At 38.4% G+C, this 26,507-nt stretch overlaps 1 protein-coding gene across 2 annotated transcripts; it reads left to right on the forward strand.

Annotated features, from left to right (window-relative positions):
- The first annotated feature begins 980 nt into the window (after positions 1-980).
- On the forward strand, positions 981-25,190 carry UGDH (UDP-glucose 6-dehydrogenase). 2 transcript variants are annotated; one of them, XM_087827797.1, is made up of 12 exons: positions 981-1,175; positions 7,635-7,803; positions 11,773-11,874; positions 14,710-14,910; positions 15,021-15,218; positions 16,150-16,297; positions 18,441-18,535; positions 19,976-20,106; positions 20,708-20,841; positions 21,249-21,340; positions 21,450-21,560; positions 23,836-25,190. In XM_087827797.1, exons 1-12 carry the CDS (start codon positions 1,012-1,014, stop codon positions 23,944-23,946), a joined length of 1,656 nt encoding a protein of 551 aa, XP_087683923.1. In that variant the 5' UTR covers positions 981-1,011; the 3' UTR covers positions 23,947-25,190. The 2 variants fall into 2 exon arrangements, with proteins under 2 accessions (XP_087683923.1, XP_016062055.1); XM_016206569.2 differs by having other exon boundaries at positions 1,091-1,179.
- Positions 25,191-26,507: the final 1,317 nt, after the last annotated feature.

A 26,507-nucleotide genomic window follows, 5' to 3' on the forward strand; every position in this document is an offset into this window, starting at 1 on the left:
CTTTCCTCATGACGTATTTAAAAATGCTTTGACTTTAAGTACAGATTGTACCTGATGTAATTATTGAGGGAAACCAAAAGCCATGACTGCTTTTGAGATTTATGACCTTGGGGTGGGGAAAGAGAAACAGAACTACCCTCCACATTAAAAGTGGGCAGGCTCCTTATTAATTTTACCCTCCCTCCTAACACGGGACTTACACGTTGCACATTCTGCTAAATATCACGCACAGACACCCCAGATCCTGAATTTGGCAGGCGTTTCAAGTCTAGAAAACATCTCTGAAGGGCGTCGGTGTCCCGCTACTCCTCCCAGGGATCAGGGCGGGGGCACTAACTGGTCCAGTCATGACGGGACTCAGCATCCTCCAGACGTGAGGCACCCCCTTCCCAGAAGCGGCGAGTCGGACGCGTTCTGACTAAACCTTAGGCCGCAATTCCGGAGGGCGCGGCGGCCCCAAGGGCCTGCAGGGCGTGGGAGGGGAGTGAGCCGCCGGCCCCGTCTGACCGCAGAGTCCAGCGGGCCAGAGACAAGGCCAGCCCTCCAGGCTGCTGGGGAGACCGGAAGGGGGGCCCGGGCCTTCCGGTCCCCTCGGGCCGCGGCCGGACCGCTACCTCCGCGGCCCGAGTATGGCTGACCTGGGCGGGTGCGGAAGCACCTCAGCGTGAACCGTTAGCCAGGACCTGACACAGGGAGGGAAGCGGGGCCCACCCGTAATTCCGGCGCCTCTGGAAGCTACGGCGGTGACGCACCGACGGCCCCACGGCCGCAGCCGAAGCGGACAGGCTGCTCGCGCAGCTCCGCCCCGTGTGGCTCGCGGCCGGGGCGGGGCCGGATTCACCGGGATCGGCCGGGGGCGTGGTCTGTTGCTCCAGCCACGGCGAGCCCCGCCCCCGCTTCTCCGACCCTGGAGCCGGCAGGAAATGGGGGCGGGCTCCCCGCCTGGTGTGGCGCGAGGAGGAGCGGGGTTGCGGCAGAGGGGAGAGTCCAGGAGGGCCTGGCAACGGGGGAATGAAGCCTCCGCCTTCTTGGGCAGAAGCCTTTAAATACGGCCCCGGGCCCCGGACTCTGGGTGCAGTGAGAGGAGATCTGGTGGAGCGGCGGCAGTGCGGCCCAGGCGGAGGAGCTGTCCAAGCCGTGGGGATAGGAGCTGAAGCCGCGTTCGGTGCTCGTAAGTGGGTAAGTACCTTTCCCGGGATGGCCCCTCGGCCCTGTCGGGATGCTCCCCGGTTCCGGCATGTGGAGGGAGCGGGACTGGGGGGTGCGCGCGGCGCCAGGTTGCTCCCTGCGCTCGGTCCCGGGCTTTCCGTTTCACGATCCCCTTCTCCCCGCTTAGGCTCTGGGCGGGAATCGCCTTTTTGGATCTGCTACCCTAGGGATGGTATAGTTTGGGCTTTTATTCCAGACTAGAGAGTCTTCCAGCCGCATCGCTTCCTGCTTTTTCTCACTTTCTGACTTGAAATACATGAGATTCCCCCGGCCGCTCAGAAAGGCGAACGTCCCCCGAAGGAAGCGGTCCTCTGGTTAGGGACCCCATTTTGGCCTTAAGAGTCACGGTTTTGTTTGTGTGAAGTCTGCTCACCTGGGGGCTGCTGCTTTCCTCACTCCATTGGCCGCCCTTCTTAAGAAACTAACGAGAAAGCGAAGCCAGAAAGCCCTTTTGAGGGCGAAAGCCGAGGACATTCTATCGTGGCATCTGTATGGGCTGTGCTGGAATGCATTGTTGCCGCTACACCCTATAATTGATTTATTTCATGTCAGGGAAGGCCTTTCTTGGGTGCTTTAGGAGATTATGTTTGTGTGAGACCTTGATAAATTATACCTCTTATATAGGAAGATAATTGAGTAGGGTTGAGAATTCTGGAATGTAGAAAAGAGGGATTCACTGGTAGGGAGCTTTTTATGGATATATGTACAGAGGAGTGGCTGTCCATTGACTGCCCTCAAAGACACAGTGAGTCTTTGAGATTCTTCAAATCCCTGAAGAAATAGAGAACAGTAGTCTGGTCTGTTTCTTCAGGGTGGGTTCTGGAAGTGAAAGAGCTTACTGTCTGCTCTGAGATGTGCTTGTTAGTTAGTACTCAGCATCTAGTTCAAGGTAAAGTGGTAGACAACCCTGATTGAAAGAATCCCATTTGTTCTCCCATTGCTGTACTTCTTTCTCTAACATAAACTCTATATTCCTCTTGTTACTTCCACAGCTTTATATGATAACCTTTAGATATAAAGTTAACACTCTCTCACTGATTAAGATATTTTTCCTGAGTCAGGCATCTGTTAATACATAGTTTTTGAAAATGACTAAGATGATTTGTCTAGTTGATATAACTAGCTATAGTTAATCCATCGCTTTAGCTACTGAGTAATTATGCGGAGTATACTGAAGAGGGGAGAGAGTGGAAGGATTATATTTAGTTTAGATTGTAGTAGGACCTTCCCTTTGTTAGCCACATTTTCGAGGTAGAAATATTGATCCCAATTTATAAAATTTTACATGAAGAGTAGTTTTGGAATAGCCTGGTTTGTTATGACTTTCCCAAAATAGAGAGCTATAAAAACTCATTTCAAAATGACCTATAAAGCAAACATTCCCATTTCCCTTGACAGCACAGTAGAGAAGGTCAGAAGCTGCATAAAAGTAGAAATAGAAAATGGAATTGGAAGACATCTGTGTTGGGGAAAATATATCACTAACACTGTGTCAAGCTCCATATTAAAGTTTATTGAAGATTTTATTGAAACTTCCAAGTGATAATTTATTTGGATTTGCACAGATTTTGCATCTAACTTCTTCCATAATTTTCCCATTGTCATCTACAAGCCTTACCTCTTATGAAATAGCCATGCAGGGATCCCAGAAACATGTAGTTCTATAATACAGGTCCACCTGCTATCAATAGTTTACCCCAACTGTAAGGCAAGCTGAATACAGCCTGGTAATCAAGGTGGTTAAGAAGTAACTGGGAAGACATGCTGAAGTTCTACCTAAAGAGGAGAGGATGATAGGATTCTGGGCAGTCTCTGCAAAAAAAATATTGTGATCAGCCACCTGAGCTAAAGATATTCAAATAAGACTTCATTTAAAAAAGATAGGCCCTTTTGGAGAGTTACTAATTCAGTTAATATGTATTGAGAGCCTGTTGTTCTAGGTGTCGAGGTGAACAACAGCAGATGAGAACTGTTAGTCTGGGTGCACCTTATTAAACTATAAAGTTCTTGAGCCCAAGTTGCCTCATGTACACATTAAACCCATGTTGTTGTTATTATTATTTGCTTTTAGTAGCATTTATTTTATGCTGAATTTACTCTTGGGCCGTAAGTTTTTGTTTCTTCAGTTTCTTCTGGGTCCCCTTTTTCTTCTGTGCAACCTCCTCTTCTGGTTTAGGAAAAATCTGCTCTTTTTCAGTAGGATCATCACCATGTGGCAGGGAGAGCTTATGTATGGGTTAATCCACCCATGAGCTTTGTAAATTCTATCCTGCACTTGGGGAGCTTTGTTCACCTGGATGTGCTCAATGACCAGCGAATCTACATCTAAACCCTAAAGTTCAGCATTACTCTCTGCATTTTTAAGCATGTGCAGCAAAAACTCAGTACTCTTTTCGGGCCACCGACCCTGTCTGAGTGCAGCCCCACTGTTTGGCCTGGGCACATCTACCAACTCCACTGACAGAATGGCACACATTTCTCCTGTAAAGTGATATCCTTCAGATAGTTGGTGGCTTTTTGGATATGTGTACCCTTGATGGCCTGAGCAATTTAACAAGGGTTCTTAAAGTGAACGTGAAGATTTGAACCTCTTGATTTGCATGATTTTGTGGGATTTTCTGGGTCAAGTAAATGGGGACTTTTCAAAGGTCACCTCAGGCGGCTTTTGGGAAGAGCTCAATCCATGTTTATTATAAGAATGTTAGCAGAACCTGTTTTGAGATTGAGGGCATAGGCTTCCCTATTCATCTCTTGGTTACAGGATTAAGTGGTAACCCAAAAAAATCCTCTGGTACAAAAATACTTTGAGATGACACTTTTTAGGTATTCTAGATTTATTGGTTTTAATTAGAGAGATGTTGGCTAGCTATCCAGTAAGGATGTTACAGTGTAATAGTTCTTCGGGTTTATTATAGTTCAGGTCTTGATCTTCAGCCTTACATATCTCCTTACATAGTTCCTTCCCTAACCCCCTACCCCATGAACCCAGAGTTAATAAGTCTTTAGATGTTAACTTATGATGATTAAGCTTATAAGAGACTGCTGAATACACTAAAATGGAACTTTGCTATTACAGTAGAGAAATTTTATTCCAGTACCTCAAATACTTGTGTCTCAAATCCAGGCCATCACTTTCTTATTATGGTTCCTGGAAATCTGAATTCATAAGGCATCATGGAATCAGAACAAAGAATCTTAGGGAATATGCCACCCAAGCATTGGGAAAGCGTATTTTTTCCCTACCTCTCTGAAACCAGAATACTTCTGACTTCCAGATTCTGTGCCACTCTTATGTAGATAGTTGTGAAATAACACTGTCATTCTTGTTCCTAACTCCCCCTTTCCAGGCAGATCATTCCCTCTGTTACCCCAACTGTCCTTTTTTCTCAGTGGAATTATTATATTTTAGGTACATTAATGCCATTGATTTTTAGGTTACTTTCAGCCATGCTACCTTAAGTTATTAAATTATAGTCTCATGGATTGTTATAGTCATGCTTTCCTGAAAGAGCATTCAAGACCCACTTTCAGTTCATTTCCATTCTAGGAGACAATTATTGCTGCTCACTACTTCTTAACACCCTAGGTAGATCTCAATTCTAGGTAGATCTCACTTCTTTGGACTCATTTCTGTATGTAAGTCCTTATTTATTCTCTTCTCATCTGGAATGTCCTCTGCCACTTACCTACACTTTCTGTACCCTACTCATTCTTTAGGCCAAGCTTACATTCTACATTTGCCTTGATGCAGATGCCATGTTATTTTGATTTCCCCCCCTCTGACTTTAACACTCATTTTGTCATTTAATTGATTATACTGCCTTGTATAATTTAGCAATATTACCTGGGTGTGACTAACTCCTCTTCATCTTTTAAGTCAGCTTAAAAGTCATTTTCTCAGAGAGTCGTTCTTTAACTATCCTATCTAATGTAGTCCTTTCTCCACAGATAGCCTTTCCCTCCCTCCCTCTCTCCTACATGATTATTTCCTTTATATGGAATTTATCACAACTTCCATTATTTTGTTTGTGTGCTCTCCTACTAGAATATAGCCATATTAAAGGTAGGAACTGTCCGGCTGGTGTGGCTCAGCGGTTGAGCATTGACTTATGATCCAGGAAGTCACAGTTCGATTCTGGGTTGGGGCACATGCCCAGGTTGCGGGCTCAATCCCCAGTCGGGGGCGTGCAGAAGGCAGCTGATCAATGACAACCTTTCATCATTGATGTTTCTATCTCTCTCTCCCTCTCCCTTCTTCTCTCTGAAATCAATAAAGCTATATTAAAAAAGAATCTAAAGTCCTACTTAAAGAACTCAACTTTAAAAAAAACAAACACAGGAAGAGAGGGGAGAAAATGGGTAGTTCTTCAGAGTGCATTAAGTGGGGGAAAAATAAATGTTGATAGTGTATATGGTATTCTACCTTTCAAATTTAGGAAGAAAGAATTATTAAAATGCACTATGTATTTACTTGTATTAAAAACACTGGAAGGATATGGAACAGACTGAGGAATCTCAGAGGGAAGGCAGGGGTGGGTGGTTGGGTGGGAAGAGATTAACCAAAGAATTTATATGCGTATATGCATAACCCATGGACACAGACAGTTGTGTGGTGATGGCCTAGGGGGGAGGTGCGGGGGGGGGGGGTAGAAGGAGTCAAGGGGGTAAAAATGGGGACATCTGTAATACTTTCAACAATAAAGATAAATTTTAAAAAATTGTGGAAGAATATACAAGCAACTAATAAAAGAATTGCTTGTGGAAGCAAAGTAGATAGGGCTGGGGTAGGTGTGAGGCTTCTTAGAGTATATACCTTGTTATATGGATTTAATTTTTGAACCATATGAATGCATTACCTATTCAAAACAAATTTTAAAAATGTCTTTGTATGTATTTCACTAAGAATATTGCTTTCAGCTCATATTTACTATTTTACTAAAATTCTGTTTATATAGTTTTTAAAAAGTCATTAGAGATGAGACTCTGTGAATTGATATCTGCTATTTATGACCACTAAAGATCAATTTATAACAACCTAAGTTAATTGTTAATAATACAGATCAGGATACTTTTTGGGTTGGTCAGCTCATTCTTTTCCAGTAGGGAAATCCACCCAGAGAACCAATGAAGTTTAGAACATTGATTAATACAAATTCAGACCAATGGGAATTGGATCATCTTAATTATGTACTTTCTCATAATAGGGATATATTTGCCATGCATTGTAATTAGATCAGTCTTCCAGATCAGCGTTCTCTGATCCATGCAGGAATATACTAACAAATTCTTAAACTCTCTGATCACTTTTCTTTTCTTTGGCATCTATGAATTAGATGGTTTTGGCAAGGACTAAAATTCTAAGAATTTGATCAGTTTGACAGTTTTTGTTCTCATTATAATGAATAAACTGACATTCTTATGTATAAATTAGTCCTTTGTAATTTTGATTAGTGTGAATCAATTTACCTAATGGTGTTTGAAAACCTATCAAGCCCTACCCAGTGTTTCCCAGTGGTTAGAGCACCAGCCTGCACACTGAAGGGCCGGTCACCGGTTCAGTTCCTGGTCAAGGGCACTTACCTGGGTTGCAGGTTTGATCCTGGACTCGGGCTGGGGCGCATGCGGGAGGCAGCCAATCAATATGTCTCTCTCACATCAGTGTTTCTCTCTCTCTCTCGTTCTTTCTCTCATTCATTCTCTCTCTCTCTCCCTCTTCCTCTCTCCCTCCTTCTCTCCCTTCCACTCTCTCTTAAAAGCAATGGAAAAATATCCTCAGGTGAGGATTAACAACAACAACAAAACTCTGTGTAACAGCTTTGGTAACTACATAAATTACTTTTCTTTAACCACCTCATGGTTTCTGATTAAATTTGAAATTTAGTTTAAGATCATTGTCAGGTACCTAAAAGTAAACTGCTGAAGCAAAATTGGGCAGAGTATAATCTCAGAGGCCAATTCTGGACTATGGAACTGATCTTACTGTCTACTGTGTTTGTCTAAACCTCTCTCAAGGCTTTGTATACCAGCAGCATTTATTTAAGCAAAAACTGCACTAGTATTTCACCCTTGAACTTTACCTCAACAATCAAAGTTGTCGTAGTGTATTAGAGTCCTAAGTAAGGTTTTATTTTGCTTCTTGACTTTCTAAATATTGGGCCATTATAATCTTTGTGGCTCTTCTCCAGTAATATCAGTTATTGTAATTTTTTCCATATGTTTCATAGTAGTGCAACTGAGAACAGGTTTGGTCATCCAATTGGAATGTTATTTTTTATCACTATTTTCATAATTTGTAATGAGTGTGACTGTAGGAAATCTTTCCAGATATGCCACCTTGACAGTTTTTACAAAGTGTGATGAATGTGCAATGTGATTTTAAATTTTCTGTTTTCAATAGTAGAACAGTCTTACTGTTTCCCTTCTAGTACAGTCATGTTTGAAATTAAGAAGATCTGTTGCATTGGTGCGGGCTATGTTGGAGGACCCACGTGTAGTGTCATAGCTCAGATGTGCCCTGAAATCAGGGTAACGGTTGTTGATGTCAATGAATCAAGAATCAATGCGTGGAACTCTTCTACACTTCCTATTTATGAGGTAAATCACATTATACATCTCTTTGTTTTCTTATTGTTTTTGTGAAATAACTTATTATTGATGTAAAAATCTGTGATTGCAACTGATAAGAAATAAAATGAAAAAATTTAGATACACAGTGTTGTGGACATTATAATTACAATTGTGTTGAGTATGACCAGGGAAAATGACTGGAAAGAAGTATATTAGAGTATTAATAATGGTTGTATTAGTGCAGTGAGATTATGGGTAATTTTTCTCTTCTTTACTTTCTAATTTGTCTGTTAGAATGGTTACCATATTACAATAGTAAAATTGAGAAGTAGTATTCAGTAAAAGTAAAACTCTGGATATTTATAACGAAAGCCTCTTCTTGGAGACTAAAGGGAAGCAAACAAGGATGAAGAAAGAGACAGTTCTGTTGGTGGGGACATGAAATAAAGGTGACTGACATTGGTAACCTTCATTGTCCGGAATTGAGAGGTAAAATATTCTGAAGAAGATAAATAGGATAGTGTGGGTCAAGGACTTGTGAATAGTAAAGGTTCGGAGCAGTACAGGTGCTCCTCGACTTATGAATGGGGTTACGTCCAGATAAACCCATTATAAGTTGGAAGTGTTGTAAGTAAAAAATGCATTTAATACCCAATCTACTCAATGACATAGCTTAGCACAGCCTATTTTAAATGTGCCTAGAACACTTACATTAGCCTACATTTGGGCCATTCTCTTGAGTTCCATCTCAAGAGTAATTGCCTTCTTCTTCTCACCAGAAACAGGAGACACAGATGTTTTGTAGACTTGATGGGATGCAAAAACACAAAACTCAATATCCAAAAAAAACACTGGAAACACATTACACTGTAGAGTATCCCTCATGATCACTGCTGCTGACCAGAATCATGAGAAAGTATGGTACTATGTATCACTATCCTGGGAAAAGATAAAAATCCGAAGTACAGCTTTCTACTGAATGCCTATTGCTTTCTCATCATTGTTAAATCAAAAAATTATAAGTTGAGGCCCAGTAGCTCTGTTGGTTAGAGCATCGTACCTATAAGCCAAGGTTGCTGTTCTATCCCCAGTCAGGGCACATACAAAAATCAACCAATGAATGCAAAAATAAGTGGATCAACAAATCAATGTTTTTCTTTCTCCCTTCCTCTTTCTAAAAAAAAAAAGATTGATCAGGCCACATTGAAAACCCAGCTAAATATACTCAAGGTCCATGAGTTTATGTTTACTGTGCTGCTTTCTAATCTTACAGGCTTCTATTTTATGAGTCAGAACTATATTAGTAAAAAAGTCATTTTTTAATTCAATGAGAAAGAATAGTAATGATTATAATGTAAAATGTAATGTTTTTACTCAGAAAATAATGTGGTAGGTACTATTAATATTTAACAATTAAACATTTTATTTTATGTTACCATATTTATTGAATAGTCTGCTTTTTTATTAACTTTGTTCATTAAAAAATTTAATAACTACTTTTTAAAAAACAAAATGGATAATTTGCTTCTTTTTCTGAATAAAATTAAAGATAATTTTACCCTGCAAAAGGATCTGAGCTTTTCCATAAAAAGTACCATATAAGTTCTAAATGCTAATTATGATAATTACATAAAGAATCTAATAAGAGGTAGAACCTATATTATTAACTGCTTCTGTATCACTTCTGAAAATCTACAAATATCCCATTGATTTTAGCAGAATAATATAGGTGTTAATTTTATTTTTTAAAAATATATCTTTATTGATTTCAGAGAGAGGAAAGGAGAGGGGGAGAAAGAGAGAGAGAGAAACATCAATGATGAGAGAATCATTGATTGAGCCTACAACCGGGCATGTGCCCTGACCAGGAATCGAACCCTGATCGCCTGGATCCTAGGTCGACGCTCAACCACTGAGCCACGCCTGGCTGGGCTATAGTTGTTAATTCTGAGGCCTTATTGAAGCTTAGTATATAAATTCTGTGTTGCTTAGATTTTAGGTTAATTTAAACACAGTATTAGGAGATTATACATAGGACTGTGTTAAATTTCCTCTGCAAAATCCCATAACCTTTTAGTCTCATTTTCCAGAACCTAGTCAAAATAATCAAGGAAAGGTTACTATGATTGATGACACTATATTCATGGTTGTAGTGGTTCATGTATTTTACTGATCCTAGTATATATTTTAGTCAAACTAATGGAAATTGAATTTACATTTTATACTTCCTCTAATTGCTTATGTTCAAAGTCCTCAGAACCATGAAGAAAAGTGAATTGCTTCTGGATATAATTCTAAACCTGAAGCCCCTGAAGTGGCTTTTTACTTTGCTATATACATAGACCGTTTTATAAACATCCATAATATTGTGGGTATTGTTTGAACGTCTTCCCCAGGAAAAGTAAGCTTCAGTGGTTTAGGTCTGTTTTTTCTTCTTTTTATTATGGAAAATTTCAAACGTAATAAAAGCAGAGAGAATAGGTAATGAATCCCCATATGCCCATCACCCAGTTTCAACAATTTATTAACATGGGCCAGTCCCCCTCCCAACTAGCACCATCTTGATTATTTATAATTTCATCTATAAGCATTTCATTATGTATCTCTAAAAATAATAATTGTTTTTTAAACATAAGCACATCACCATTATTACTGCTAAAATTTTAAACAATTTCTTAATATCAAGAATTCTTATACATGTTCTTCATACCATAGTTTATTTGAATCAGGATGCAAGTAAGATCCACACATCCCAACAGATTTGTGTCACTTAAGTGTCTTTCAAGACCACAATATTTTAATCTCTCTATCTCTCTCTGTTTTTCTTTTTAGTTTATTTGTTGAAGAAACCAAGTTGTTTATCCTGTAGAAATTTTCAGTCTGGATTTTGCTGATTGGGCTGGTCTGATCAGATTTAAATCTGATTTTTTGGGGGTGGGACAGGAATACTTGTTAGGTGGTGTGGTACACCTTAATATTTTTTTAAATATATATATTTTTTAATTTTAGAGAGAGGAGGGGAGAGGGAAAGAGAGATAGAAACATCAGTGCTGAAAGAGAGTCATTGATCCGCTGCCTCCTGCACGCCCTAGACTGGGGATCGAGCCTGCAGCCCAGGCATGTGCCCTGACCGGGAATCGAACTGTGTGCTGGTTCATAGGTCAATGCTCAACCACTGAGCCATGTGGGCTGCCCACTGTTCTTTTTTTTTTTGATATATCTTTATTGATTTCAAAGAGAGGAAGGGAGAGAGATGGAAACATCAATAGATCGGCTGCCTCCTGCACGCTCCCGACTGGGGATCGAGCCTGCAACCTGGGCATGTGCCCTGACTGGGAATTGAACCTCGATTTCCTGGATCCTAGGTCAGTGCTCAGTCGCTGAGCCAAGCCTGGCTGGGCCTGGGCACTATTCTTAACATTACTATATCTCCTGTTAAGTTGTATGGAAAAGGTAACAATTTTCATTAGAAGTGTTTCTAACAGTAGGACTTAGAAAAAATACATATTAATGTATGTGTAAGTAGTGCCTGTTTCACAACCAGTTGTATGGCCTAAATTCTTAGTAAGAATGTATATTCATAAATGTATATTCATAAAAATGTATATTATAATGATAATACGAAATCAAATGTTTGCTTGAAATCACATTAGACATTGAATTTTTCTGATAATTGTGTTGATAGTCAGAGTTAATTATTAACTCATAAAACAATCAGGCACATGGTAAACAATGACACAGCATTAAAATGAGCCTATGCTTTAAATGTGGTAAACTTAATTTGCTTTATTTAGTAATGTTACGTAATGTACACTTGAATGGCCTTTGGTGTATGATCTTTGATTTTTCTACAGAGGTGTTATTGGAGAGCAAGTCTAGACCTTTAACTTAAAATATAAACTTCTGCCTCTTTAGCACATGTAATTCTGTACTCTTAGGATATCTCAGATGACTGGTAAATAGTATGTACAGCTCCTTTTCTTTTTTTCTTTTTAGCCAGGACTAAAAGAAGTGGTAGAAGCCTGTCGAGGAAAAAATCTATTTTTTTCTACCAATATTGATGATGCCATTAAAGAAGCCGATCTTGTATTTATTTCTGTAAGTGTTTTCCTTTGCTGTGTGAGTTTTAATGTATTCTTGTCTATACAGAAGTTTCATTCTATTTTATTTTTTATATATATATTTTTCATTCTATTTTAATAGTAAATCCATTGTATTAAGCCACAGCATTGCTTAGGATAGCATTGTCCAGTTAAATTTTGGTTGTCACTGACTTTGTCCATCACTTCCCCAAATTCTATAATCATTTGTTCAAGTATGTCATCAGATCATTGAACAAACAAATTCAGAGAAAGTTCTAGTCTGAGATTTAGAATTAGGAAGTGCTGGTAATGTGTAAGCACATATGTTGATAGTATTTTATTTTATCATTTTTTCCCCCTCTGGTTGGTAGAGGTGAAGTAAAGAGAATCAGGTAAAGTTTGCTTGTAAACTTACAGGCATCTCCTATCCAGATGAATTATTTTCCAAAACTCATTTTAAATTAATTGTTTGGAATTTGGCATCCCTTGGTTAGGTTGTCACTAGCCTACAGACACCTTCAGCTCATAATATGGCTAAACTGTTGCACCAGGGTAAGGAAAAAGAAAGTAGATCCAGTGCTTGGGAGTAAACTCAGGTAATCGAGTATTTGAACAAAGGTAACTTATTTCTTGCTGTCCTGGTAACCATCTACTCACGTATTCTGTGTGTGAGGCATAGTTACCACCAATTGGTGTCTGAGCTGTATGACTCAAGACTGCTAGGGCCTTAAGGAATAAAGGTGAAGCCAGTGTTGTGACTGAGTCCCATGAGATGAAGAGGAGAAATATCGTGAGGTTCATCTACCCTCTGTGCATATTGTTAATGACTGCGAGTTAAATAAGGGTTTTTCTGACTGCTGAGAGAAAAGCAGTACTGGGAAGACATGTGAACTCCAGAAGAAAGTAGTAATGAAGCCAGTCTCTTTTTTTCGCCTTTTTTTAAAAAAAAATAACTTTTATTGATTTCAGAGAGAGGAAGGGAGAGGGAGAGAGAGAGAAACATTAGTGATGAGAGAGTCATTGATCGGCTGCCTCCTGCAGGCCTCCCCCGCCCGGATCCAACCTGCAACTGGGCATGTGCCCTGACTGTGAATCAAACCGTGATCTCCTGGATCATAGGTTGATGCTCAACCACTGAGCCACGCTCACCAGGATTTTTGGTCTTTTTAATTATTTCAGAGAAATTGGTGAAGCTTCTATGACTCACCTACCCATTCTCTACTTAAGCTTGCAGAAGGTTAGGGTAGAGGCAGAGAAAATGAGAAAACATTTTGGAGTAGCTAGATACTTAGAGTTAATCAAGAAGTTGCCTTATTCTTCTGGTTATCTTAGTTTGGATAATCAGAGCCTGGAATGGCAATAGGGGAATTTTCTGAAAAAATATTTTTAAAAATAATCTGTTTGCAGGCAATAGTCCACTGTAGGATGGTCTGACAGAGAGCTGACTTTACATATGCCTCTCAGCCAATCTAACCTGAGCTGCCCTGCATCTTTCCAAGCTATTACTTTATGTGCCTGTTAGGGTAATTTATTGCTATGTAACTCACATCTAGTTTCCATTATTCTCTGGATCAGTTTTTTTAAATTTGCTTGTTATATACATTTCATTATGGAAAATATTAAACTTACACAAAAGATGAAGACAGTAATATAATGAACCCCTGTTTACTCATCTACATTGTCGACAGTTATCATGGCTGAGCTTGTTTCATTTACTTCTTTCCCTTTCCTCCACCCCCGATTATTTTTCAGGAAATTCTAGATAGGAATAGTTTTATACAAATCAGTTTTTGGTTGTTATTTTCAGAGCTCCTTTACCAGGGGAAGCCTTCTGATCATCTCCCATCTCTGGCATGTTTCCCCTTGTCCTGTTAGGTAGCCATCATTGCCCTTCTGTATTCCATTGCACCCTGACTTCATGACTAAGTCTTTTCCTAAGTTGTTCCATGCATATAAACAGCTTTTTCTTCCTGCTTTTTCACTCCTCAGCTCAGTCTTCAAGTTTTTATTTATTTTGGCTTGATTTCTTTATTTAGTCCCCCATTAAAGTTATAAGCTTGTCAAGAGAACTGGTGCTACTTCCTGCTGGTTCAAAAATTATTCCTGTATAGAATTTTAGAGTTTTCAGAGTACTTTCATCTTTATCAGAGTGTTATAAAACTCCTGTGTTAGATTTTAGAGAGGGCGTTATCCTCATTTTCCAATGAGGTCATTGAGGCAAAGGCAGCCACACTTCCCAAGATTATATAATATAGCTAGGCAAAAACTAAATGCCTAGATTCTGGGCTCATGATTTATTTTTTTTCTGTTTAATAGTCTCTGTCTACATAGTATTGTGTATCCTGAATATGCTAGATAATTCTTAGCTTTAATGAACCAAGAAAGTATTTGTGAATGATACTGCAAACATTTTTAAAAGCTACTGATATAGGTCTATAAAGAGTAAAAAAGGTATTTAAAAACCATGATAATATATTACATACAATGAAGAGATGAAAGAAGAGAAAATTTATGTTTCATTTCAGATTGTGAAGTTCTTTAGGATAAGAACTGTTTCATTCATCTTTATAGCTCCAGAGCTTAGCTTGGAACTGCCCTGGTATCTGACACATGTATGGTAGTTCTCAACAAAAATTTATTGAATGAATTCTCCAGATACTTCAAGCTATTCCTTCTAGTGATTATATTTATAAAATGTATTGTTTTTGAGGAACTAATAGAAGATTAAAGTCAGGGCTACTGATGATAGTTAACTTCCCACTTGACTAGCTAATTGATGGTCCAGGGCCTATGTTGATATCACTGAGTTTCTCACAGATAATCTGTTCTTAATTCTGGATACTTTCACCAGGTGAACACTCCAACAAAAACCTTCGGAATGGGGAAAGGCCGTGCAGCAGATCTGAAGTATATTGAAGCCTGTGCTAGACGCATTGTACAAAACTCACATGGGTACAAAATTGTGACTGAGAAAAGCACAGTTCCTGTGAGGGCAGCAGAAAGTATTCGTCAAATATTTGATGCAAACACAAAACCCAACTTGAATTTACAGGTATTAAAAAAGGAAGCATTAGAATCTGGTTCTTCTTATATAAATATTGATGTCTTAAATTTGTTCATAATTAATTCTAGCTTAAAACTTTCTTTGCATTGGGATTCTAGGTTCTGTCCAACCCTGAGTTCTTGGCAGAAGGAACAGCCATCAAGGACCTAAAGAACCCAGACAGAGTACTGATTGGAGGGGATGAAACCCCAGAGGGCCAGAGAGCTGTGCAGGCACTGTGTGCTGTATATGAGCACTGGGTTCCCAAAGAGAGGATCCTCACCACTAATACTTGGTCTTCAGAACTTTCCAAACTGGTTGGTACATAGCATTCAACTCTCCATTAATTTAAAAACAAGGATTTATTTCTCTTAAACCTGTTAGGTTACACAGCTTTCTTTTTTTAAAAAAACATATTTTTATTGATTTCAGAGAGAGGAAGGGGGGGAGAGAGAGAGAGATAGAAACATAAATGATGAGAGAGTCTTCATTGATCGGCTGCCTCCTGCATGCCCCCGACTGGGGATCGAGCCCGCAACCTGGGCATGTGTCCTAACTGGGAATCGAACTGCGATCTCCTGGATCCTTGATCGATGCTCTATCGCTGAGCCATGCCTGGCCGGGCGCTACTTTCTTAATATTAATAAAAGGTATGCTTTTGAAGATAATATTCTCATACATTATGAAATAATTGTGAAATAGTTTTCACATGAGCGATCAAATATTAGTGTATGAAATATTATGGAAAATTCTAAAATTTTGTAAAAATATAAGAAAATGGAGGGTAGAATAAAATAGTATTTAAAAAAAATATATCTTATTGATTTCAGAGAAAGAAAGGGAGAGGGAGAGGAAGAGAAATGGAAACATCAATGATGAGAGAGTCATTGATTGGGTGCCTCCAGCATGCCCTCCACTGGGGATCGAGCCCACAATCTGGGCATGTGCCCTGACCGGGAATCAAACCTAGATCTGGATCATACGTCGATGATCAACCGCTTAGCCACTCCCGCCGGGCAGAATAGTATTTTTTAAAGTCATTCTTTCCCCTCTTTTACCCTTTTTCACAGTCATCTTTCTTTTCTAATTACAACGTTTTCCCTTACCAACCTATCGCCTCCTCAAATTGAGCCCATCAGTAACTTTTATATCTTCCTCAGTAATTTGCATCAACTCATTGAAATATAATCCAGATATATAAAACTGCTATTTTACCTTATCATAGTTTTCCTTTTCTTATTTTTTAAGGCAGCAAATGCTTTTCTTGCCCAGAGAATCAGTAGCATTAACTCCATAAGTGCCCTCTGCGAAGCAACAGGAGCTGATGTAGAAGAGGTGGCAACAGCCATTGGAATGGACCAGAGGATTGGAAATAAGTTTCTGAAAGCCAGTGTTGGTAAGCTGACAATTTTCAGTACGTAAAGTGGGTTCATTTAGCTGGGTCTTTAAATTTAAAGAAGTTTTTGTTTAACTTAATGCCCTTAAGATAATCATTCCACTATACATGTAACCCTCAGCCTATCAGGGGCTTTTAAAGTAAGGTAACAGTTACTTATATTGTTTAATAATTACTGACTGATTAGTAGGATAAACATAGTTCAGTGTTTTAGGAGGAATAAATTAGTATTTAGTAAGAACATTTAGGAAGAATAACTTTGGGAGACCGCGTAAAAAATAACTCAAGTAACACCCAAAGCAAGTAGTAAAAAATTTGCTATCATTTGCTTTTCTTATGAATGTACTTTTGGAAATGTGACTTTGACCTTCATTAATTACAGATTCCGTATTTGTGAGTTAGCTTACTCGTTAAAGTTTATAACCCCAAAATCAATACTCAGGGTGCTTTGTGGTCATTTGCAGACACGAACAGAGCAGCAAAACATTTGAGTCACCTGACACATACATCCCAGATGAAGCTGAGTAAGGCAATGCTTTGCCTTCCTATTTCAGCTTTCATACTGCAAATGTGCTGTTTTTGTGGTCTATTAAGTGCCAAGGTTTTCGCATTTTTGTGCTTTTGTGTTGGTGATTTCACTGTTTAAAATGCCTTCTAAGTATATTGCTCGAGGTGCTGTCTAGTGTTCTTAAGTGCCAGATGCTTTGAAGTGCCTTCAGGAGAAAATACATGTGATTAAGCTTCATTCCTGCATGATAGTGCTGTTGGCTGTGAATTCAGTATTAATGAATCAACACTATGAAGCAAATAAGTTTTTTCTAAACAGAAACACATAAAATAAGATTGTTTATTGATTGGTTGGTAAAAATGTGACCGGAAACTCACAGGAACCTAACCCTGTATTTCACCTAGGAGCAGTGCTACAGTATTTGCTAATTCGGCAGTTTTGTAGAACATAACTACCAGGTAAAATGAGAACTGTATATTTTGGGTATAAGTTAATAAGGTTGATGTAAAAGTAAATAGAGCCTTTAAAAAATTTTTGTTGTTGTTAATCCTCACCTAAGCATATTTTTTTCCATTGATTTTTAGAGAGAGTGGAAGGGACAGAGGGGAGAGAGGGAGAGAGAGAGAGAGAGAGAGAGAGAGAGAAAAAGATCTATGTGAGAGAGACACATGGACCAGCTGCCTCGGGCATGTGTCCCAACAGACCCTGGGATCCAACCTGCAACCTGCGGGTCGACATTGACCACTGAGCCACACTGGCCAGGGCATAAGCAGAGCCTTTTACAGATTGGGCCACAGGGCAGCCTTTCCTGTATTTCTGGGGCCTTATGCCATTTTCTAATACTGGCTTCCCTGGCTTTTTCTATCTTTTTGATATTTTCTTCTAGCTACCATTTAATAAAAATAGCTACTATTTACTAAAGGCAGATTATGCACCAAGTTCTGAACCAGTGCTTTATATAGCTCATTATTAATCCTTATAACTTGTTGCAAAGGTGCTAGTATTTCCTTTATAGAGATGATTGAGGTTCAGGGAAATTTTTGCAACTTGCACAGTCATACAACTAATGAGTGGCTAGATGTTTCTGACTCCAGAGCCCATGCCAACCCTCTCTGTATACTGCGTTGCACTAGAACAGGGGTGGGCAAAATATGGCCCTCAGGCCAAATCCTGCCCACTGCTTATTTTTGTGAATAAAGTTTTATTGGAACATAGCCATGCCCATTTGATTACATATTTTCTGATTGTTTTTCAGCTACAAAGGCAGAGTTGAAGAGTTGTGCTAGAGACTGTATGGCCCACAAAGATGAAAATATTTACTATCTGGCTCATAAAAGTTTGCTAGCCTTGTGCTAAAGTTAGATATGTGGGGCAGTGATACCAGATGACTGAGAAAAAATAGATAATATAATGATGATAAAACTTCAGCTAGAAAATTTTTTGGAGTTTATTTATAGGATTAATTAGCTGCTTACAAATTTCACACAATTTATAAACCCACTAATTTTACAATATTCGAATTTTAGTATTAAAAATCCCAGCATAGGCCATCTGATTTAGTGTGACAAATTTGTCACGATTCAGTTGTGTAGTTCCTAAATGAAAATATTGTCATTTTCTTTTTTTTTTTTTTAGGTTTTGGTGGGAGCTGCTTTCAAAAGGATGTTCTGAATTTGGTTTATCTCTGTGAGGCTCTGAATCTGCCTGAAGTAGCTCATTATTGGCAGCAGGTATTAATCTTTATAGTCAACAACTTATGATTAACTTCTAATTAAAAGTGTCACCCTTTGTGAAATGTTTTTGATAGGATTTATTTATTCCAGGAACTCACTTATATTCAATTTTTTAATTTTATGGTTATTTATTGGGTTTCTGTGTTTTTGTCTTTTGCTAATCAGCTGTGATGGAAGTTTCCGATAAACCAATATTTCTTCTAATTTTATAACTAAATTTGCTCCCAGAGTAAAGCAAGAACTTACTCTAAATTATAATGATCATGAAATCCATAAAATCAAAGTAAAGGAAGAACCTGTATTATAATGATTTCAAGTGGTTTGCATATGCTGATATTTGCCTTGTCCCTTTGAGCTAAAATTAGAGACCTTCTCATTGGCAATAGAATTAACATTTATTAAGTGCTTACTCTGTGCCAGGCTCTCTTTTTTAAGTACTTTGCTTAAGTCCTCATTATAGTCCCCATCACTAATAGCGTCCTTCATTTATAATGAGGAACTTGAAACTTAGAGATGTTAAGTAATTTGTCCAAGATACCAGCCAGTATACATACCTTTCCCAAATATTTCCCCCCCAAGTTTGCAGTTTTTTATATTTCAGTAGTGGGTGGGAATGTAAGGAAATGCACGTTTTTTAATGGAAATGTACACTCAATCCCACATGATGGCTTTATTTTACTGTCCATCATGGGGAAAATGAAGATAAAGACTTGATTTTCCAACACTTGGGCTCATTTCTCAGGTTCTCAGCGTTCAGCCCCTAGAAGCTTAGAGCCTTTAAAAAAAAAACAAAACACACACAGAAAAGCAGTCTCTTTCCTTATATTCATCTGGTCACCAATGTGAAGCCTTGTTTGTAAACTCTTAGGAGAGAAACAGGTAGGTGATCAGAGACTTTTACCCATAATATTTAGTTAAAAACTGCCAAATGTTCATAGTGTTATGGTTCATCCGGAGGCAGCTGTAATTCTGTACATTGTTTGACTGTCCTCTGTTCACTTTCTACTCACACTCAATTGTGGTGAGGAATGGGAGTGAGCACATGAGAGAGTACTTTGGGATTTGATTTCCCCAGGGTTTGGAGAAATTAGCTGAGGAGAACACTGCTTTCTATGTGCCATATTTAGGCTGGCCTCATAGCTGGACCTCAAATGGAGTTGAAACTTAGCTGTGTTCTCCATCTTTACATCCATCTCAGCCTGATGCATGGAAAAATAAGCCAAATAAGAATTGCAATTTTTATTATGGCTTTAAGGAAGGGAGAGTGGTTTTTGTTTCTTTTTTAATCTGTATACTAAAGAGGTTACTTAATCTTTGTCTCCTGTTGACTTATAAGACTTGGATTTATACAACAGTACTCATCATAAAACTGAGCAATGTATGGCACAAGCTGTACCCTTTTAATTAATCATCACATAATTGTACATGTAATTTCAGGTCATAGATATAAATGACTACCAGAGAAGGAGGTTTGCTTCCCGGATTATAGACGGTCTGTTTAATACAGTGACTGATAAGAAGATAGCTATTTTGGGGTTTGCATTCAAAAAGGACACTGGCGATACACGGTATCTGTTCTTTAAAATATTTCAGCCCTGTTGAGAGTGTTAACTCCTTATCTTATCCTGGTGTTTGACTGGTGAGTGAGTGTGTAAAATACCTGTATGCATATAGTATAAAGAATAAAAATAAAGTGAACATCTGTATCTTCACCAGATATAGAATCTTACCTGCGCAGGGTGGGGCAAAAGTAGATTTACAGTTTGTATGGAAAATAATACAATAATTAACAAATAATAATATGGGGGAGGTAGAGGAATTGAGCAAAAAAGAAAAAATTAATGGACACAGACAACGGTGTGAGTGTGGTGATTGCCAGAGGGAAGGCAGGTGATAGACAAAGACTTGACGTGGGATGGTAAACACACAATACGATGTACAGATGATGTGTTGTAGAACTATGCACCTGAAACCTGTATAATTTTGTTAACCAGTATCACTCCAATAAATTCAATAAAAAGGAAAACATATATATATAGAATAAACTCTGTATTTCTCGTACTCACAACTATAAACCTTCTTTTGCCCCACCCTGTATACTAAACCCCTAAGGTAATAGAACATATGCCATTTAAAAAGCTTAGCTATAACTGGTATTTTTTTCATCAGAGAATCTTCTAGCATATATATTAGCAAATATTTGATGGATGAAGGTGCACACCTCCATATATATGATCCGAAAGTACCAAGGGAACAAATAGTTGTGGATCTTTCTCATCCAGGAGTTTCAGAGGATGACCAAGGTAAGACTTTGAGTCTCATGAATCCCTTTGAGTATAGTCCCCAAAACTTGTTTGTTCTCCAGAAACCTTTGTTCAGCTTCTATCATTTCTATCATTGGTAGGCCCTGTTTCAATGTCATTTCTCTAATTAAACCCTTAGGCATTGTTTTGTCAGCTTTGATTTGAAGTGATGAGCTGTGGGTTATTCTATTGATTTTTCCTACATGTTCTAAAAAGCCCCAGAGGTTCCAAGGAGATATTTCTGGAGCAAGTTTGGGGTGCTTCATGCCCTACCTCATTTCCCTCACACTTCAACCAGACCATTCCATTTCTTTCAGACCCCCAACTCCTCCTGCAATCCTAGTGTTAAAGTGCATAGTTTCAATAACTCCTTTCCTATTACCAATTTTTTGTTGCTGTTGTTACAGTGTCCCAACTTGTGACCATTTCTAAGGATCCATATGAAGCATGTGATGGTGCCCATGCCGTTGTTATTTGCACTGAGTGGGACATGTTTAAGGTGAGGTGACGGAAATGGTATTAAGGAAAATTTTAGAGTTCTAGTATCAGTTGGGGTTGAATATGTGCTCGTGTGTGTGCTAATTGCTCCTTTGGTTCTGTCTCTATAGGAATTAGATTATGAACGTATTCACAAAAAAATGCTGAAGCCGGCCTTCATCTTTGATGGACGACGTGTCCTGGATGGGCTCCACAATGAACTACAAACCATTGGCTTCCAGGTAATCATGGTCCCAGACTGGTTTTATTTTGTTTGGCCATTTGCTTTTTAATGGCATTGTGTTTTAGAATTTTAATATTTTCTCATTTACAATAACTTGACTCTAGGGCAGTTCTCTGGGAAGTCTCTATGGGATTTTTGTAACTATTCCACTCCCTCCTTAAATTTATGATCTAAAGGTCATTGAGTCTTTGTCTCCCTTACATAGTATCTAGGAAGTCATTATCATATAGGGACAAAAGATGCCCTGCCTTGCCTTATATCATAAAGATGAAGAAAATATATTTAAAAAATTTTCCTGGAACCACTGGCGCTGCTCTGCTGAACTGTCTGCACCACACTGACCCCCTCAGAGGCCAGATCTTTTATTCCTATACCGATGTCTTGAAAACTGCAAAATGCAATATAGGATCCTATGCCTTCTGAATTCTGAAGCCGTCCTAGTGCTGTGAGGGTCTGAGGAGAAGTGTGGGAGCTTCAGTGGTCCTGGCCCTCTGCTTCTTCAGTTGTCAGTTAATTGTGGAGTGCTTAGAGAGCTGACAGAAACCTCTGCATAGGACAGTACATTTATGTGTTGAATCTAGGTCAGTTCTACCAGGGTTCCCAAAAGTGTTAATAAGAAGGAACCGCTTTCTGTTTCCTCACAGCAGTATGTATGGGGTGGGAGGCTCGGGGAGGTTGGGAGGGTAAAGAAATGTGCCAGGAGATTGCTGTCAGCATTGTCCCCTGGCAGAGTGGAAGGGGGCAGTGTTCGGAGCTGGCTGTGTGCGTCTGCTCAGCACCAGCTGTCTTGGAGGCACCAATAAGGCCTCGTCTACTGTTCAAAATAGCTGTTCTGGTTCTCTTAACCTGTCACCGAATTGTTGAAGATCTTTCTTATTTAGAATTGAGTGCTCATTTGTCATTCATGAGAGATTCAGTTGCAGCAAGAATCAAATGGCATCCTTGTCTGTTAACACTTCATCAAGGACCTTGGCAATTCTTCTAACCCAGCCCTCCTTACTGAGTAACAATATGGCTTCCCAGTCCTGACTTAACTCAGCAATGTTATTTTTTAAAGATTATTTGTAAGGCATATTTCTCTCATGTAAGGGAAAAATGTGTAAAGAGGTATATATTTCAAATGAGTGTTCTTTTTTTAAAAAAATATATCTTTATTGATTTCAGAGAGAGGAAAGGAGAGAAAAGAGAGGTAGAAACATCAATGATGAGAGAGTCATTGATTGAGCCCACAACCCGGGCATGTGCCCTGACCGGGAATCGACCCCAATCTCCTGGATCCTAGGTCGATGCTCAACTGCTGAGCCACGCCTGGCCGGGCGAGTGTTAGTTCTCATAAGTTAACTTTTCCTAGTAAGGATTTAAAAAACACACAATTAGGAATGGAAACACTAAATAAAGAGAATTTATAAGTCACTAAATAAGACAATTCATTAATACAAAGTAGAAACCCTTTGTAGTATGAATTAGGATTAGATATTTTTAATTCAAAAGACATTTATGAAAATTATGTAGTATATTTATCTCTGCTGTGAGAGGAGATAAACTTATGACTGTTAAAGAAGCAGTATCTTGAGGCAGGGAGCAAGGTAAATAAATAAAGAAGCTGTGTCTTTAAAGTTAAGATGGATGATTTTTTTGGATATATGGAAAAGAGTTTAAAATCTAATATCAAAATACAGTTTGACTTTATTCATTGAAGGCTGACTTGTATGCTAAACACTGTGCTGAGCACTTTATCTAATTTAATCCTTACCACAACCCTTTGAGGCAGGTGGTAATAATACCGTTTCCAAATGAGGAAGAAAGACCTAGAGAGTTTAGGTAGCATAGCAGGATTCTAGCTGGGCCTTTCAAACTCTAACACCTGAGCTCCTAAAAACTATGCTATTAGAGCTTCTGCAGGTTTTTTAGAATGAGGGAAATGGACATGAAAATACAGTATGAGAGAGAATGTGAGTTCATTGGAATCTAGTGTCTTAATTACTTTCATATACACTACTAAAGCAATAGTGGCATTGATTCTCTACTCTGTTTGAGGGCGTCTGGTGTTGGGACTGGCAGGACTGAGAGTATTTAGATATGAATATGGAAAGTGGAGTGTACATGGACTCTCGAACGAAAAATAGGGAAGGAACCCAAGATCTTTCATAGCAACTCAGGCAACTTGGAAAACATTTTCTATTTTCCCCCTTATTACACTTCATTATAGAGTTTATTCATTTATGTATTATACTTAATAGTTTATTTTTCTAAAATCTCTCTTTTCTTTCTAGATTGAAACAATTGGCAAAAAGGTGTCTTCCAAGAGAATTCCATATGCTCCTTCTGGTGAAATTCCAAAGTTTAGTCTTCAGGATCCACCTAACAAGAAACCCAGAGTATAAACATTGTCATTTTTATCTGTAATTTTTTTGGTACTTCAGGATAGTGAATATCTATCTGATATTTAATGGTAAATGAACCAAGTATTTTTAAGGAAACCAAACTATTTTTTTAATAATCAATTTATATTAGCTCTATGGGAATCAGCATATCTAGTAATTATGAATCTAGAATTTTTTTACATATTTTTATAATATTGTTACCTCAGTGGCTGGATGAGTGGCAAATAATTGTGTTGGTTTTAATGGTGTCAATTTTTGTAAATCAAAAACTTCAAAGACTTTTTACTTTACAAAATATCCATAGGCAGCATTTTAATATCACATTATAAAGGGAAAGGTACTCTTCAGTTTTTCTGATCATCGGTTTGATTACTTGTCATTAAATATGTATTTTAAATCAGAAGATTGCTATGCTAAATCCTAGGCAACCCTGTTAACCTTTCAGAGTGTCCTGGAGACTGAGAGGCTTCTGGCTTTATTGGGTTAGGTGTTTTTCACACCGTTTCTTGTCTCTATAAACTTAGGAGTAGGATGCAATGGACAGAACGGGGCTTTTTGTGCTGTTTCTTTTTTTATGCTTCTAATCTTTTCCCTATGCTTCTATGTTAGAAATAACCCTTTTGTTTAATGAGCTGTGTCATTGATTTGATTATTTTAGCCCATAAAGGTCATCACTGTTCATTTCCAATCAATCCAAATAAGATTAAATAGCCTTTTTTAAATTGTTTTTTAACATGAAGAGAACATCAGTAGTATGGTCTATTTCATTTCTCTTCACTTCTCATTTTTCCTCACTGATGATCTTTTTTTTAGTACAAGAGCCAAAAATATTTGTTACCTTGACTTTGCATTTTTATATTTATTTTTTGTTGCGATTTTCCTCCTTTTATTTTAAATAGGAAAACTGATATGATCTCATGTGTAAACTTAAAGATGTAGATTTTACAAATTATGGATAGCATAATTCTAAAATAAGAATTTTTGTATGTATTTCCATCTGCTTTTTTCTTATGTCTCTTGTTGACTTATGTTTGATTGCTTTCTCTTCTGTTTTATTGTTGAAATGTGTCAGATGTCCATTTGATGCTTCTGCTAAGAGTGTACAAACTGAGTTAAGCAGATACAGGTCTTATACCTTAGGAATTAATGTGGTTCAGTAAGAACACAGAGACAAATATAAAGATAAGGACAGAGACATCTGTACAGATATCAAATACATAAATAAAATATTCTGCATAAACAACTGTGTAGGTGTATTTTTGTCACAGTGCAAGAAACTAATGAGTCATGACAGCCTGATATTAGACAGGAAAAAAATCACTCCTTTTTTTGAGAAAAGGGCATCACATCATACTTCCAGATGATGCAAGAAAGGGAGGAAATGTAGCAAATGGACCAGATATCAGCAAACTATAGCTCATGAGCCAGATCTGCCAGCCGCCTGTGAGCTAAAAATGTTTTTTACATTTCTACATAATTACATTTTGAATGGTTATGTAAGTCCCCAATTTTGCCCCTTAGCCTGAGAAGCCTAAAATATTTGCTATCTGGCTCTTCAAGAAAAAGTTTGTAGACTCCTGAAAGAGACAAACACGAGTGTTTGAACATAAGATGAACCCTTACTCATAAGATTTGAAAGTGAGGATGAGCTTATTTATTAGAATTTGCTTTACATTTCTGCTTGAAAATACTCTTGTGTTCTGCTCAATAATTTTATATTCTAGTAAAGGGATTATAACCCAAAAATGCCTTACTAAAGCAGATAGAATTAGGCACTCTTTTTGTTGTAGCACGTGCCTAGGATTGATTTTTTTTTAATGTGTAAAATACTGATTAAGACGTAAGAGATGGAAAATACTGATTAAAAGATAAATGGAGGAAAATGGGCAAAAGACAGCTCATAGAGCCTTGTAAACTTGATATTTGTGGTGGAAAGGAAAAACAAAACAAAACTGGAGAGGTAACAGCAATTTGAGAACTCTGAAAAGTTGCAAGAATGTGGTTACCCTTTTCTTCCCCTACTAAGAAAATTAAAGACCATTAAAAAAATTTTGTTTGTTTTAAATATATCTTTATTGATTTCAGAGACAGGAAGGGAGAGGAAGAAAGAGAAACATCAATGATGAGAGAGTCATTGATCAGCTGCCTCCTGCAGGCCCCCGACTGGGGATCGAGCCTGCAACCCGGGCATGTGCCCTGACCGGGCATCAACTGCAATCTCCTGGATCCTAGGCCGGTGCTCAACCGCTGAGCCATGCCCAGCCCAGTGAAACCAAGTTTTTAAAGAAGCTAAAACAAAAATAACTGATTAAATATGAAAATAACCATTAATGATAAAAACAAAATGCAGTATGGGCACAAAGGTTAAGTTCACCCCAGCTACCTGTTTGCCCTGAAGTAAAGGCAGCAGGTCAAAAGACTGTCTGGATTTGGGGTTATACGTGTTGAATTAAGTCCATGCTCTATTTTCATTCTCTCCTGAAACCTTACTAAAATGGCAATAAGGGAGAAAGCAAGCTAGAAACAGACAAGGATAGAGAAGGGGAAAGAAGGCACCAGTG

Source organism: Miniopterus natalensis, chromosome 1, assembly GCF_054644295.1.
Source record: "Miniopterus natalensis isolate mMinNat1 chromosome 1, mMinNat1.hap1, whole genome shotgun sequence".
Classification (NCBI taxonomy): Eukaryota; Metazoa; Chordata; class Mammalia; order Chiroptera; family Miniopteridae; genus Miniopterus; species Miniopterus natalensis.

What these genes read in the sequence shown, in the direction of transcription:
- UGDH (XM_087827797.1), top strand. Translation starts at nt 1,012, where the DNA reads ATGAAGCCTCCGCCTTCTTGGGCAGAAGCCTTTAAATACGGCCCCGGG. An exon ending in CCGATCTTGTATTTATTTCT is followed by an intron (nt 11,875 to 14,709) that starts GTAAGTGTTTTC and finishes TACTTTCACCAG; the next exon opens with GTGAACACTCCAACAAAAAC. An exon ending in CTGAGTGGGACATGTTTAAG is followed by an intron (nt 21,341 to 21,449) that starts GTGAGGTGACGG and finishes CTGTCTCTATAG; the next exon opens with GAATTAGATTATGAACGTAT.